The sequence below is a fragment of the Dichotomopilus funicola genome (assembly GCF_033296635.1).
Source record: "Dichotomopilus funicola strain CBS 141.50 unplaced genomic scaffold C8A04scaffold_51, whole genome shotgun sequence".
Lineage (NCBI taxonomy): Eukaryota > Fungi > Ascomycota > Sordariomycetes > Sordariales > Chaetomiaceae > Dichotomopilus > Dichotomopilus funicola.
Genome location: NW_026944072.1, coordinates 194003 through 208970, shown reverse-complemented (window position 1 = coordinate 208970; position 14968 = coordinate 194003). Strand labels below are relative to the sequence as shown.

Genomic DNA, 14968 nt, shown 5'->3' with positions numbered 1-14968 from the left:
AAAAGACAATCGTTCCTTGCTGTAGCAACTGGTGACTACCCCTATAAACTGTCTGACAGAAACGCCGCATAATATCCTAGGGAACCTCAAAGGGACAGAACCCTCGAAGCTTCGCCTCCATGAACTCCGGTCAACAAGCTCTGCTCAAGATCAACATCTGTTGCCGGGATGCCCCACAAGTTCCGCTGCCTCCGAGTAGGATTTGTGACCAAGACCTTAAGCACCAATCCTCCGTTTCTTACCCGTGCCTCCTCCACAGCCTGACATAGAAAGCGCATCGCTATCTGCATGCCATCGCCCCTGAGTTCAGTGTCATACCAACATGCACCGTCGATCATGACAAGGACAACACAGGGCGACGAGATGTGCTGTAGGATCGTGGAAAATATCGAGCAGGTCGTGGTCAGGTCGTTCATCGTCAGTCTTTGCATAGTCTGCTGGGCATCTCCGGGGATCGGGAGAGAGAAGAGGCTTGTATCCCCAAATGCCTGGAGCAGCTGCAGCGCAAGGCCGCGCATGATGCCATCTCCGCCCTCGAGCGAGTCCCCATCAGCGGTATGCAGACCGCAGAAAAATGTCAGCGGGAGCATACCCGGCACAGACATAGATTTCGACAGCAAGGCGCAGAGATGGCTGGACGTGGAGAGAGAGTTGTTGCTTTCCAGTGCGCTGTCGTCATGGAGGATGACGAATTGGGAGTTCAGAGCTCTCAGCCATGTCGAGAATGCGCTGTCCCTCATCAGTAGGCCCAGCTGATTCTCACCAAAGTGGGTTGGAACGATTCCCAAGGCTGATTGTACATCCGCCACGAGGTCTGGCATTAGATCTCTTGCCGATGGTCCCGTTTCAACCCTCCACTTGGTGAAGAGTAGCTGGCAAAGCTGAGTGCTTGGTATCGACAGAGAAGGGAACTGCGGGCCGGCCATCTGGACTGATGCTTGTGGAGGGGGGGCGCCTCCCTGGACGTTCACGAAGTGCAGTGTTTGCACCACGGTCGGGGCTTGCGCCTCTCGCTTCTGCTCTTCTAGTAGAGATTTAATGTCTTGGCTGATGTCTTTCGCCATTCCCGCGAGATAGAAGTATAGAGTCTCCATGGTCCGGAAATTGCGGTTAGTTTGGGCTTGAAAAGTCTGGATATTGTGGTCAATTTGCTGCACACGCTTCTGCAAGCAAATAAAGACCAGACCCTCGAAGGATTTAGCAGCATTATTGACTTCCTCCACGGCGGAGTCTAGATCCGACTGATACTCGTCCTGTTTGAAGAAGGCCTTGAACGATTCGACTGCACTCGGCGTTAGGCGATGCTCAAAGCTGGAACGGGTGCTGGTAGGGTCGTAGCTCACGAGCACTTGACCGGTCGAGATACGCGACCGCATACCGAATGAAGTTCAATATTGCCATATACAACTTTTCAGACCGGTCCCTCAGTTCTAGGTCTTGTCGGTACATCCTGATCTCGTCCGTTCTGAACGCCACCGTGTCTGAAATGCTGTCCAGCATGTTGAGTATGGTTTCGCGAACCTCTTTCTTACGCTGCGCCGTCTGTAGGTCTAGGTCAGGATGTGCAACCGTACCTCTCAAAGACGAGTCAAAGACTTACCTTGCATAGCAACCTTAGTCCCCCAGCCAAGAGGCCACTGTAATCGCCATCGGGCAGAAGCTCAATCAAGAACTCAATACGGCGAGCCACCGCGCCGCCAAGCTTGTCGGCTGCCTCGAAGGGGTTGCGCCAGTTCTTTCTCCTCTTCTCATGCTCGTCTAGTTTGTTATACGCCTCAGTGGCTTCGTTCTTCAAGTTGTCCCAAGATCGGGAATCGAAGGCTTGGGTGGCGCCCTTGTCCTGGGCACTGTTGAGGAACTCGCGCATCCCCTTCAAGAATTCATTGGCACAAATCTGAAATCTTGAGCACTTCACGTGTTAACTTCCAATCATGACCTCAAGAAGGGAGACAACAGACTCACTCCTTAGATGGGGGAAGGCACGCTGGTACCGGTGGGGCCGGATCATGGATACGTCCGTGTTGCTCAGCAAACTGCCTCGGCAAGACGTCAAGCAGTCTGGGGTCCGGGTTTTGCCAGGGCTCAGCAAATTGGCCAGCTTTGTTAGTAGAAAGGAATTGCGAGACGGCATATAATTCGCTCATTGTCGTTTTCCGCTACGCTGCGAGTCAAAACGAGTCCCGACTATGTTTGCGTCGGGTGGAAGTTATCTCTCGGAAATCTTCCTTGCCGTGTGACAGTCAAAGGTTGGGTTCTGACCAGGGGGTTTTGGGCACTGGGAGTCGGGCATTATCGCGTCAGGGGCAGTGGCGTTGGTTGGAAAGTTCATCCATATTGCTTCGGATTTGTGGCGTCGGCTCAGCAGGTTGGTCAAGACTGATACATGAAGCAAAGCCTTGTTGCGCGTTCAGCTGACACCACACCTCTTGGGACAGGCCATTTGATAGGTTTGGTATCATCTCCATGTGCCCGCATTGCATCTAGACATGCAGATCGCAGCCTACTGCATCGTTGCCCAAACCTTTGACCGGCAAGCCTTGGTTCTGCCGAGGCAGCTGAAAGCTAGATGCACGCCATCTATTGGTATGTTGATCTTCCACTAATGTCGGCGGCAGAGGTTGACCGACATGCTGCGTATTAGGAGACACCGATTCGTGACACGCAGACCACCAAGAGTGCCATCAATGCAGCTTGCATGAAGCAGCGCGAGCCGCGCGAGCCGCGCGACAGACCCTTCCAGGTCTCCGTCCCCACTTGAAGATAATACTCCCAATGACCCTGCGACAAACTCAGCGGAAGTGGCCTGTTGTCCCTGGACTCTGTTTGTAAACATATCCACCCCTTCGACTCGAATCTCTTCCCCATCTCAACTCAGTTGCAGATTTCCAAGTCCTGAATTCAAGATGTGGAAAAAAAACAAACACAAGGCCCAGGCCAAAGCTGAGGCAGTGGTGCAGCAGTCAGCAAATGGATCGAACACGCCACGCAACCACGACGACATGTTGGCACGAGAAGAAGCAGTGAATAATCGGGAGAAATTGGTGCAGAGAATGGGCGACGATAACCGTAAAAAGGTGGATGAAATTGCGAAACGGGAAACGCAGGTTGATGAGGCCGAAAGGGAAGCCGCTAAAAAAAAGGAGGAGGCTATCAAGAGGGACGAAGCCGTGATGAAGAAGGAAGAGGCCGTTGCGCAACGCGAGGAGAGCGTCAAAATGAGAGAGCAAGAGCTAGCGCGAAGAGAAGCAGAGATTGCGATGAGGGAATCGGCGACACAACAGGAAGCCGAAACGATGGTGGGGATGGAGCGGACGACCGAAGCAGACGAAAAAGACAACGATGAGGCAGCAATTACAAGCGACAATGAGTCAGATGAAATGAGCAGTCAGAAGCTCCGATTTTGCACTGGGAAGTTGATATTCGTGTCCTGGAATGAAGCTGAGAGTTTACAAACTCCCGATGCAACCCACGCGGCTGTTGAGATTTCACTGAGCCGACCGAGCCATGGCAACTTTGCAGACATCTCCGACAAGACGGCAGGACGCGACCAGCCACAAAAAAAAGAACCGCCGCTGGAATCAGCAAAGAATGCATCCAAGAGACCGTTCCAGAGACGTGGCTGTCAGAGCGGCGACGCGGACCCTCTCGACGAGCTCCCCGACCGAATCCGAATCTGCTCCTTGCGCCTCGGGGTATATATGGACTACAACATCCACGACGGAACCTTGAACCGCGATACGGAGAACGTGACCCCCTATACCATTCGCCGGCCGTTCAAAATCCTGGTGGAGAAGGAATCTGAGATCCGCGATGGCTTGGACGAGATGGAAAAGGTTCGACTGAAACGCTTTCCGCACGCGACCGAGGAAGACCATGAGCACAGATGGCAGGCCAATATGCCCCAGGACATGATTGAGCCAAAGCGGTTTGACCCAAACAGTGCCAACCAGGAGGAGCTTACAGCGATGATCAACGACCTGCGATGCCTAGTGAAGTTCATGGATGGATACATCACTCCAACCCTGCGACATATTGGCTCATCGCCTCAAGTCTACTTCTCTGATCTGTGGTTTGTTTTCCCTGCCCGCTCTCTTCTCTACGTCCGGGACAAGGAAGTTCCCCAGAAGGTCTGGAAAGTCATTCAGCGCACAGGGGCAACCCGCGACAAAACTGCGCCACCACCGACGAGCAAGCGCGGCACGGAGCGAACGCACGGCTTCTTACCGTTCTACATCGACTGCTATCATCTCGACCACGACGGAACACGGTACATCCCAATGTTCCGCCAGATCAAAATCGAATACTTTGGGGGCTGCCAACCGCTTTCTTCGCTGCCTGTCATCCCGTTGGATGTGGCCCAAAGACTCGACTACATCGACACACAAACCTTTCTGCGGCGAGGCAGAGAATTTGTGCAGTGCACTACGCAACCAAGACACAAGCAATACACTGGCCGTAACCAGGTTAGTCGCCCTAACGGTGCCAAGCTGCACGATAAAGGCGCCGATGTCCCCGAGAACGCCACGCGGTACGCCGAATGGATCGAGAGCGAAGTCATGATCGACTTTCAGCGAGCGCTCCAGGAGATACCCAACTGGCGGCCCAAGACCGGGGAGTTGGAGCTCTTCAAATCACCCGGGCATCCGACAGACTACTGCGGATTTGATGATGACACCCCCTGGGACAACAAGGTGTCGGATCAGGTTATGGACGAGGTGTGGGAGCAGGGCGAGGTGTGGCACAAGAGGCGAACGCATCCGTCCGACGAGGAGGACCTGTTACTGTTACCTGAAAGGGTATTCGGGTTCGTGTTTCGAACAAGGAAATGGGGTGAGTGCATGATGGTGTCTTACGACATTCTAAAGATTCATGATTGCTGATGTGTTGTCTCCCGCAACTAGCCTGCCTCCGAATAGGCACAGACCATGATGGCGGGGAGACACTCAGGGACAAGACACGCCGTGACAAGCCATGGAATGACCTCCAGTTGCCGGACGGTCATAAGCGGTTGGTGGAGTCCTTGATTGAGTCGCATTCGTCTGTGAAGGGCCATCGAGGTTTGCACTTTGACGTTGTCAGAGCCAAGGGTATGTTGCCGGGTTGGGGTCTACTTTGTGTCACCTCCGTCAGCTGGAGCGAGGCAAAAACTAAACTAACTCTTTTTACACTACTAGGCAGGGGTGTCACTATCCTATTGCATGGGGTCCCCGGTGTGGGCAAGACTTCCACGGCAGGTGAGGAGAAAGGACAACAAGTTTAGACTTTGCCACCCTTTTTGCTAATAACGCGTTTAGAATGCGCTGCCGAAGCTAACAAGCGGCCCCTGCTCCCTATTACCTGCGGTAAGTTCAAAGCATTGTTTTATCCCCGCACATACAACTAATTCATTGTCCGAAGGCGATCTCGGCACTTCCCCGCGCGATGTTGAGAAGAAACTAGAGGAGACCTTTCAGCTTGCACAGCTGTGGGAGTGCGTTTTGCTGCTCGACGAAGCAGACATCTTTCTTGCCCAGAGGACTGAGAATGATATCGCACGGAATGCCTTAGTGTCTGGTAAGTCAACCTTCTTTGATCAGCATGGGAAACATCGCTGACATCGATTCCCAGTGTTTCTCCGTGTACTTGAGTACTATGAAGGAATCCTCTTTCTTACAGCTAACCGGGTCGGCGTATTCGACGAGGCGTTCAAGTCTCGTATCCACCTGCCTCTCTACTACCCTCCCTTGGAATGGAAGAATACCAAAAAGATCTGGCACATCCACCTCAAGAAGCTCGTCGAAAGCGGTCTCGTCGTTGTTGACGAAAACGACATCCTTGAATACGCAGAAAACTTCTTCGACCGCCAGAACGCAAAAGGATCCACGGTCGGACCCGTATGGAACGGTCGCCAAATCCGCAATGCCTTCCAGAGTGCAGTCGCGCTGGCCGGTCATGGAAGTGAAGTAGGCGCGGGTAACAAAATTCGCGTCACGCGAGAGCACTTTGACAGTGTTGCCAAGGTGTCGGATCATTTCAATAGGTACATTTACGGCATCAAAATGCAGACGGATTCGGACAAGGCCGTGAAATGGGGATACCGCTTCGATGGATACCAACCTCACGGTGGTACTAACGTAGAGGGAGCCACCACGCACACACCTTTCCAGGCTACAGGGATGCCATATCAGACGCCCGTGGGTGCAGGTAATGGTGCGGTCTACGGCGCTGGAACGGGAGCGCAGCAGACGTTCAACCCAACGGCACAAGGGCTTGGGCATGGCTTCCAGATGCAGACAGGTTACCAGGGTCCGAACTTTGGCACGCCGGGAGGCCAGACCCTCCTCTATGGGGGACCCACAGGTCTACAGCAAACCCCCCAACAATCGCCTCAGGGGTTCAATGCGAGCCAGACGCAGCAGTAGCTTTTTTTTTTTTTTGTTATCTATTTTGTTACAGTGTTTCCAATGGTATGGGTCAGCGTATCTGGAAGGCGAGACGAGAAGACCGGGCTAGGGTACGAAAGAAATATTTTGGCCCTTGGATAACACTTGGCGGGACTCAGATTGAATACATTTGCCCACAGATGTCTGGTATGAAATACAACCGCAACGCGGGAAGTTACACTGCGACTTGGGGACTTCAGCTCCGTGATGTCCATCCATTGAAATGCTTTATGGTGATGGCATCGCACCGACATTCCAACCTCACCAACTCCTTAGCCTTCGTCGCCAAAGTAGGCGTATCAACACCAGATTTGTTTGTCGGAGGTGACGCATGCTGTCATGCGATTCTGCCTTGGCCCTTCTTTTATGCGGGCCGTAGCTTCCAAGGAAACATCGTCGTAGACTTCATATCTCTTGGTTCTAATTGTCCTTGCGTACTGAGACCAAGTGTTGTTGTTTGTGTATTATATTACGTTGGAAACCAACAGCTAGGTGGTTGAGTTCGGGTGCTCTCCAACTGGAGAAAGTACACTCCTGGATCAACGCGCTCAGGCACCAGCCGAAGAGCTAAACAAATTGACTTAGCGTTAAATGGTGGCTCAGCTGAAACACATACTGAGTTGATCTGAATCAGGATGAATCATAGCACGCAATGGATGCATGTAATATGTACCAGGCACACGTATGTACATACCCCTCACAATGAAGCGACTCTAGGCAGATGTATTAAGATCAACATAAAAGCCGAGAAACCAGTTATTTGAGGCCATTAAGTTTAACTCAACAAACTGAACACAAAAAAAATAAGCTTCAACACCATCATTCCCAATTACCTTGGACTAAAATTATCCAACATGGCCCTCACCGGGCTCTGCCCCCCAACCTTCGCCCCCCTCCACACCCTCCTCACGACCGCCCTCACCTCCGGCGCCGAACTCGGCCTCTCCTTCACCGTCAACCACAACGGCACCACCATCATCGACCTACACGGCGGGCACACCGACACCGCCCGCACCCAACCCTGGCAAGCCAACACCATCGTCAATGTTTTCTCTACCACCAAGGGTCTCGCTGCCCTCGCCGTGCTCATCCTCATCGACCGCGGACTTGTGTCGCCCGATGACCCTGTCGCGGAACACTGGCCCGAGTTTGCCGCGAACGGGAAGGAAGCGCTTAAAATCCGCCATGTGCTGGCGCATACCTCCGGCGTGGCCGGGTTTGACGACAAGACGGGGCTAGAGGATTTGTTTGATGAGCGAGCGTGTGCAGACAAGCTCGCGCGGCAGGCGCCATGGTGGACACCGGGAACGGCATCCGGGTATCACAGCTGGACGTATGGGTATTTGCTTGGGGAAATTGTCCGGCGGGTGACGGGGCTGGGACTGAGGGAGTTTGTCGTGAAGGAGATTACCACACCGCTGGCTGGAAACAATGGTGGGGCAGTGGTGGATTTCCAGATTGGTGCGCCGGATGAGAAGGATTGGGGTCGGATCTCCACGCTGGTGCCGCCGCCGCCGTTTTCTGTAGGCGGGGGTGGTGATCTAGCGAATACGAAGTCGATCCCGGTGCGGTCGCTGATGAATCCTATGATTTCACCGACTGATGCGTTGACGCCGGCGTGGCGGCGGGCGGTGATTGGGTCGGGGAATGGGCATGCTAATGCGAGGAGTATTGCGCAGGTGTTTTCACAGGTGACGCTGGCGGGCAGGAAGGACCAGGGTGGAATCCTGCTCTCTCAAAAGACGGCCGAGTTGGTCTTTGAGGAGCAGGCGCTTGGGCCGGATCTCTCGGTCGGGCAGAACTGGCGGCTTGGGCTGGGCTATCTTATCCGTGGCCAGGGCGGGACGGTCCTGGATGACTGGCTGCCTGATGGGAGGATTGCGGTTTGGGGCGGCTGGGGAGGGTCGATCGTAGTGATGGACTTGGACCGGGGACTCACGATTGCGTATGCCATGAATAAGATGGCCGGCACGGGGCCTGCCACGCCGCTGCTGAGGAAATACGTCAGGGTGGTGTATGCTGCGCTGGGTGTTGAGTTTTAGTAGCCGTCGACTTGTTTGGGTATTGATGTTCTTTCATGATCAGCGTCCAGTTAGTTTGGGTAGCACTTGGTATTGAAGTCGAACCCGTGGATGATCAGCGGTGAATATGACAAACTCGGCGTTGTTACAGTCGGAACGCACCCGAACCCGCTGTGGCCACTCTCGCCAATGTCCAATCCCACGACTTCCATTGAAGTTATCTTGAGCGACACGACTTGCTACCTAATCATCCGCTTCTTTTACCATCTATGCGAGCACGGACCCCGCAGGACACACCAGCTCCTACCCTGGGGCCGACATTTGACTAATTAATTAATTCCGCTAAAACCTATGGGCCACAACCACGGAAGGAGCGATCTTCCAGGCGCTCCTGACAGTTTCAGAAATGAGGGGGATGTTGTCTTGTATCGTCTGTTAGTGCAAGCCAAAATAATGCATGTAAAATTCATCCGCTCGACTACCCCTCTTAACAAAGGGTTTACAGAGAATTACTAACGTAGCCCCGTGGATTCCGCAGTGAGGCAGAGAAACGGATAATGGCTGCGAAATTGCAAACAATCTACTAAGTCAAGAATCGAGAGTTGTCATTGACAGAGGTTCCATGGGGCTTGAACAACTCGACCGTGTGATTCCGACAGCTTAAGTCGGGCTTTGTGTTGGGTCCTGACGCCTACGAAGGTCGATTAGAGTCAGGCCCTTACCAGCGCCTGAGCCTGCGGAGGGGGGACAGCCTCGCTGTATTAGTCCAATGCTCATGTGGGTGCCATTAATGTATCGAAATGGAATGCTGCGCGCTGCGCCATGTGCAGGGTCGTATAGTAGCCGACCATGTCACGCAAAGCAACCTCTTGTCCTCGGGCAAGCCCCCACGCAGATACACCCAACCCTCTTGGAGGCCCTCGGTGGTGCCAGGAAGTGTCTCAAAAAACACCCTGGGCGGTAAGATACTGCTAGATCTTGTGGGTTTACCGCTTCGCTTGTTTCCCTCCGGTGGTAATTTTGCGGTCCGTGCATTGGTACCAGTGGAGCTGTAGTGTCCGTGATGCCTTTACAGTTGTTCACAATGCGGTCAGTTACAGACTAAGTACTACCTAGTCATGAAAGCGTTGCTCATAAAGCAAAGGCCCTCAATTAAGCTAGCAAGCGAGAGGCCATGGCCTATCAAGGAAGCTTGTAATTATTCCAGTAATCCAATTTGATACCCAACCGCCGTTGCCCCCTAGTGTACATAGTAACTTACCCCTAAAAGCGTAAGCGGGGCTCCACTCTGTTTTAGAACTTATATCCTTCATAATGTCTCATTGTCATCCTCGACTGTCTGTTCAGGCGAACGTGACTTGGCTCCTAGCCAATCGTCGACTTTGTCCATGAGCCCAGGTTGAACGTGCTCATGGCGGATGAGGTCTCTCATTGCCCTCCCCAGGACCCTCAAAGAAAATCTCAAACTTTGTGTCCCACCCCCAACATCGTCCTTCTTCTCTATAAGTCGTCCTAATACAAGGATAGCTACAGTCATGGGCCACACGATGAAACGGTCCTGCTTGCGAAATATCTCCCGGTTCTTGGCCCATAAGCTCTTCCCTATCTGCGCCGCCCTCGCGACATCTGTTGCTGCCGAGGCGCATTTGGTGCTAGCATCGATGGCCAGTGCTGGTGGAAGGTTGCTCTCCTCCACCTTAGTCAACGCCGTTTGATGAAGGCTGATCTCCACGGCGGCGAGGTTCATGCGCAGGATAAGGGAACGCGGATCATCTGACATTTCGCCGTCAATGTAGCGCGCCAGTGTCGTGTTCTTGCACCGAGCGATATCCTTTTCGATCGAGTAGTGTGTTTCCCAGAAAGAGGGACTGGGTGCCGACTCCAGGGCATCTTGGATCTGCTGGGAAGTCATGTGTTCGACGTAGCGCCGGTACAGCCACATCACAACGGCGATACTGGCGAAGGGTGACAAAGAAACATTGTCTCCCGTCTCTGGGGCAAAGACTTGCTGCAGGTTCGGCATATTTAAGCCTGGCTGAGTTGGACCATCCGGATAATCCGGCAGCGAGGGAAGAGGCATTTTGTTCTAGACGAGGTTAGCCTGCTGGGATACAAGTAGATCACGAGTGATGACTGGGCTAGGGCATACCGGTCTCTCCAGCGCTGTCCTCGCATTCGTCTGCATGGTCGAGATAGCATCCAAGACAAACAACGCCCAGTAAGTCCGGCGCCGCTCCTCGGCTTCGGATGGGTTTGCCGGGGGAGGCAGGGACGGGCCGACGTGCGATGGATCAGGCACTGCTGAAAGACAGCAAGCTCCTTGATCCAGCCCCATCATTTTGGCCAGCCGTATGGCTCGGCCGAGCGTCATCCAAGACCGCGCAAATTTGGGCTGTTTGAACTCGTACAAAGTCAGAAGAATGAGGGCCTGGAGGCTGTGAAGGTCCAAGGATTCGCCCGTGTCCTGTCGCTCTGCTAGTTCGAGCAGGACACGACATTTGTCGTAGCATCGGTCAACGTGGCCCTGCAGTTCAGGTATCGAGGATGACCCGAGGGTTGCCATAGCCCAAGACAAAGCATGAACACCAAGAGAAGAAGGCTGTGGTGTCTCAGCCGCCTCTAAGTCGGCTTCGAATCTCGTTCGGTTGATTATGGGCAGGGTTGGGTGAAAAAGCTCAAAGTGTCTGTCATACATTCCGTGAAGCAGTCCAGAGGACAGCTCCGGCTGGGCCTGGTTTGCCGTGGAAGAAAAGGTTTCCGCCGATATGGGGCCGAATTGGAACGGTAGCTGAGACTCCGCCATGAGCGGCGATGTATTAGGATCGAGTTGGACGGGAGCGAAAGCGTCCGCGCTGAAATCTGCCCCATCTGGGCCGTCATTGCCTGCTGGGTCCGACCTAACGACGCGTCAAACCTCCGACTGGTAACGAGACGAGATTCAGGAGCTTGAGATATTACCATTCAAGTTCACTTGCCGAGTATTCAAACTGCATTTCTTCCCCACCCATGCCGAACATGTCCAGCCGAGAAGGGGGTATGGTTGGGTTTGGCTGCGCCGATAACGTCGTTGGCGGTAACGAGATTGACAAAGCTTGTGTTACCGCGCCTGCATTGTCGTTCTGTCCCTCGCGTGGGGGTGTTGGAAACGTTTCCCGGACGACCGCGCCATTGCCACTGTCACTGCCACTGCCACTGCCATTGCCATTCGGATTGAGTGCTACTCGGGCTTCAATTTGCTCTGCCCCGGATCCCTCTCGTCAGCTCTCGCCCGTCACGTTTGATCATGGCAAAAACACGCACGGAGACGCTGGCCCATTGCCAGTAGGTAGCGGGATAGATCTGTGTTGGATAACGTCGACTTGGATCGCGTCGAGTAGCGACAGGTGTTCCTCATTCTAGCGCACCGGCCACATGTTGGGTGCTGTCGGTCGCACCGGATCTTCCGATCGCGGCAGGGTCTGCTTGGCTGCTTTGTCAACCTGCGTTCACGGCGGACAAGTGAAGGTTACAACACGACAACGGAAACGGGACTGTTCGCATACTCGCACGCCAAACGCTTCATGGCAGCGTTCGCAGAACCCGACACGCCGTCGCCCGGCTCACCCACAGAAGACATGGTGGAATTAGGATTGTCAGGTGCGCGCGGGCTTCGAATGCTTAATTTCGGTTCGAAGTTAAAAGGGTCAGACCAGGAGTCTTGTACACAAATTGAACGGCGGTCTGAGGGCTTCAACGGACATCAAAGGTAGTCAGTCCGCGGTACCCAACTTGGTATTCGTACTGCGACATTCGCTGGGCACCCAGTGGTGGGTGGGTTGCACTGTATTTGACCCCCAATCTTTCCGTGTGGCTTACGTGATTTGGCACATGTACCCCGCATGTCGAAAGGAGCGCGGGAGCATGTTGGCATGCAGACAATGCTCGGGTGCGCTCACCCGGCTCCCCCAGCTCACCCTCATTGGCGAGTGAGCGGGAGCCATGCACGCGCCGGTAAGTTCCTCCCGATCTTGGTTATCCCCCCCATCGTTAACTATCAAGGATGGCTTATCTCGCTACATATACATGCATATGTCCGTCCTCCTGCAGCCAGCGTAAGACGGGTTAATAGCGACGAAGGCGGCCTGAGTCGGTACTTAGGTCATTGTGATTGGGCGGCGAGATTGCCAGCCAAACGTCGGATTTAGTTAAACTTTCATGGACAGATTCCTCGGATTATCGGATAACATGGTAATGGAATGATGGGACTGACCAACGCCATCCATCATCGTTGGTACGGATGTTTTATGCGGTTTTCCTGCACAGCGAGCGGTTCAAGGTCCGGCGCACCATAGGGCATACAGGGAATAGTGGAATGTGAATAATAACAGTTTCCGCAATCATACCTAACCACCTGACTTTTTCTACCTGTGTATTGTTGTCATGTTGGAAGTCCAATAGGTACGGTTCCACGGTTATCATGTAATTAGGTAGTTACCTGAGATGATGACAGTTTACAACCGCGTATTCGAGGTACCCGGGACCACCCCAGACGTTATCAATTGACGTCCGTGATGGTGTTTCTTCTCCTCCTCCAAACTTCCACATTCCTCTAGAGCGAGTAGCTCTATACTGAACCTGTCCTCTGTATCTTTGGGTCGGCCCGCGGGTATCCTAGTCTTCGTGGCATTGTGCTGCCAAAATGCCATGACCGTTTCGGGTGCTAATTATAACCTTCTGATCTGTATAGGTAGCTATGCAGAGCGACTTTCGACTTTATTTTGAACACTTTCTGATTGATCACCTCCTTTTTCCTTGAATCGGACGGGCAGAATTAGTTCTCGTGGCAGATCTCTACCGCGATGTACGCTTTAGATGTCATTGACGCCAATTATGGCAAGCGATTTGGGAGCTAGGGGGCGGGCCGTCACTGGGCCCTCAACGCAAGAGGATGAGAAGGACAAAGGCCATGGAGTCAGGGCGACAAGAAGAGGATATGCATTAGGAAGAGGAAGACGGTAGTAACGGAGTGTCGAGGGACGGTATCACCGAATCCCAATCTAGAATTACAACTCTAGTCCCTTATAAGCTTCCTCCAGGGATTCAAACTCTGTGACTCCCAGGTCATCCTTGTCGAGCACCTTGCCCCCGTCGGCCCTCATCCAGCTCCTTTCACCGTACTCGTCCCAGAACTCCATCATAACGGCCATCTCCTCGCCCCACAGCGGCCACGACTCCCTAAACGCCTCCCCGCTCACCCTTACAAACTGCGCTGTAGTGCCCTTTACCCTAGCCCATAGCTGTAGCATATCGCCCGCTAGGTGCTGCTCTATCGAGATCAGTACGACGGCGCCCCCACGAGTCTTATCCGGTTGCTCGACCACGGCGCTAGCGAATGCGCCTATGTTTTTAGTTACGTCCCCGATAGTGTGCATAAGCGTCTCGGGCCTATAGCAGCCTAGCTGGACGTGCTTCCCGATAGAGGCTGTCCAGGTAGGCGTAAAAAAGGGCGCGGTGCAGTTATTAGCATACCACGTGACCCAGAAGAATGTAGTCTTAGCTAGGAGCGCGGGCTGCTCATCGCGAATGTAGGCGTCGACGGCGTTCTTACCCTCGAAGTGAGGGATCAGATGCTTGCCCCCTGAGAGGGCCTTGGCATTGGGGAGGGTACTCCAGATGTAGTGCTCGAGCGTCGGGGTAGCGGCGGCGGCTTGGGCGAGGTGGATGCCCTGCTGAGTCTCGACTTCCACAGCCTTTTCGGGGGACTGGTGCGCGATGAAGGGCTCGAAGAAGTTGGTGACGCCGAATATGATGTGGGAACCGGCGAAGGCGGCCTTGAGGCTAGCGAGGTCGTTGAGGTCAGCCAAGACAACTTCGGCCCCCAAGGCTGCAAGGGCTTGGCCCGCTTGGCTCGACGGGTTCCGCGTAATGGCACGGACTCGGTAAGCCGGACTATTGATAAATGCAGAGATTACGCCTTTCCCTTGGGAACCGGTGGCGCCTACAACGGTGACAATCTTGGCCATTGTACTTGGTACTGTGTGGTGAAGACCGAGCGGGTGTTTTTGAGGGGCGTGCTCAGTGTTGATTGAAGGGCGGTGCAAGTGATGGGTTAGATGATTCCTTGTTGTAAAGGTGTCTCCCCTTCGATGTGTTCGGTGTTGTGAGAAAAGAGTCAAAAGACTTCGCGATTGAAGGCTAGGGAGCAAGCAATCCTCCACTTATACACATACATCGACGTGCATCGACATCTTACATCTTTTCTGTTCTAGCGGCCTAGAAAGACTCACTAGGTACCGGACTCCGTGTACATTTTGGAAGTGATAATGAGCTAAGGTACCTAATCGTACTGTACGTCATGTACTCGGTACATGTTAGTTGCATTAGTTGACAAGATAGGTAAGGTACCTCGTTATCGCGCCGCTCTTTTTCCGCCGCTGTCGTATCAATACACCAGCGCCTTTGTCAGCAGCCACGACAGATGCATGTGTAGAAAGCTTGTATTTCCAACCCAGGCGGCGCCTGCAGGGACTTTCTCCTGCATGAGCC

General features: G+C 53.6%; 5 protein-coding genes across 5 annotated transcripts; 2 read left to right on the top strand and 3 right to left on the bottom strand.

Moving 5' to 3' along the window:
• Nucleotides 1-86: 86 nt before the first annotated feature.
• C8A04DRAFT_38728 (uncharacterized protein) lies at nt 87-2144 on the bottom strand (the record flags this gene model as incomplete). The annotated part of the gene is made up of 4 exons (XM_062784329.1): nt 87-1282; nt 1344-1542; nt 1601-1901; nt 1963-2144. 4 exons carry the CDS (start codon nt 2142-2144, stop codon nt 87-89), a joined length of 1878 nt encoding a protein of 625 aa, XP_062635327.1.
• Nucleotides 2145-3377: 1233 nt separating this feature from the next.
• On the top strand, nt 3378-6401 carry C8A04DRAFT_13674 (uncharacterized protein; the record flags this gene model as incomplete). Its single annotated transcript, XM_062777808.1, has 6 exons — nt 3378-4830; nt 4902-5091; nt 5179-5234; nt 5295-5342; nt 5398-5553; nt 5608-6401. The coding sequence occupies 6 exons, from the start codon at nt 3378-3380 to the stop codon at nt 6399-6401; spliced, it is 2697 nt and encodes an 898-aa protein (XP_062635326.1).
• Nucleotides 6402-7276: 875 nt separating this feature from the next.
• On the top strand, nt 7277-8464 carry C8A04DRAFT_38726 (beta-lactamase-domain-containing protein; the record flags this gene model as incomplete). The annotated part of the gene is made up of 1 exon (XM_062784328.1): nt 7277-8464. One exon carries the CDS (start codon nt 7277-7279, stop codon nt 8462-8464), a length of 1188 nt encoding a protein of 395 aa, XP_062635325.1.
• Nucleotides 8465-9752: 1288 nt separating this feature from the next.
• On the bottom strand, nt 9753-11900 carry C8A04DRAFT_13657 (fungal-specific transcription factor domain-containing protein; the record flags this gene model as incomplete). The annotated part of the gene is made up of 4 exons (XM_062777800.1): nt 9753-10529; nt 10593-11340; nt 11432-11681; nt 11744-11900. Coding segments are annotated over 4 exons (1932 nt in total), but the record flags the coding sequence as incomplete, so codon positions are not given.
• A 1585-nt stretch (nt 11901-13485) lies between these two features.
• C8A04DRAFT_13661 (uncharacterized protein) lies at nt 13486-14445 on the bottom strand (the record flags this gene model as incomplete). Its single annotated transcript, XM_062777802.1, has 1 exon — nt 13486-14445. One exon carries the CDS (start codon nt 14443-14445, stop codon nt 13486-13488), a length of 960 nt encoding a protein of 319 aa, XP_062635323.1.
• Between the last annotated feature and the right edge of the window lie 523 nt (nt 14446-14968).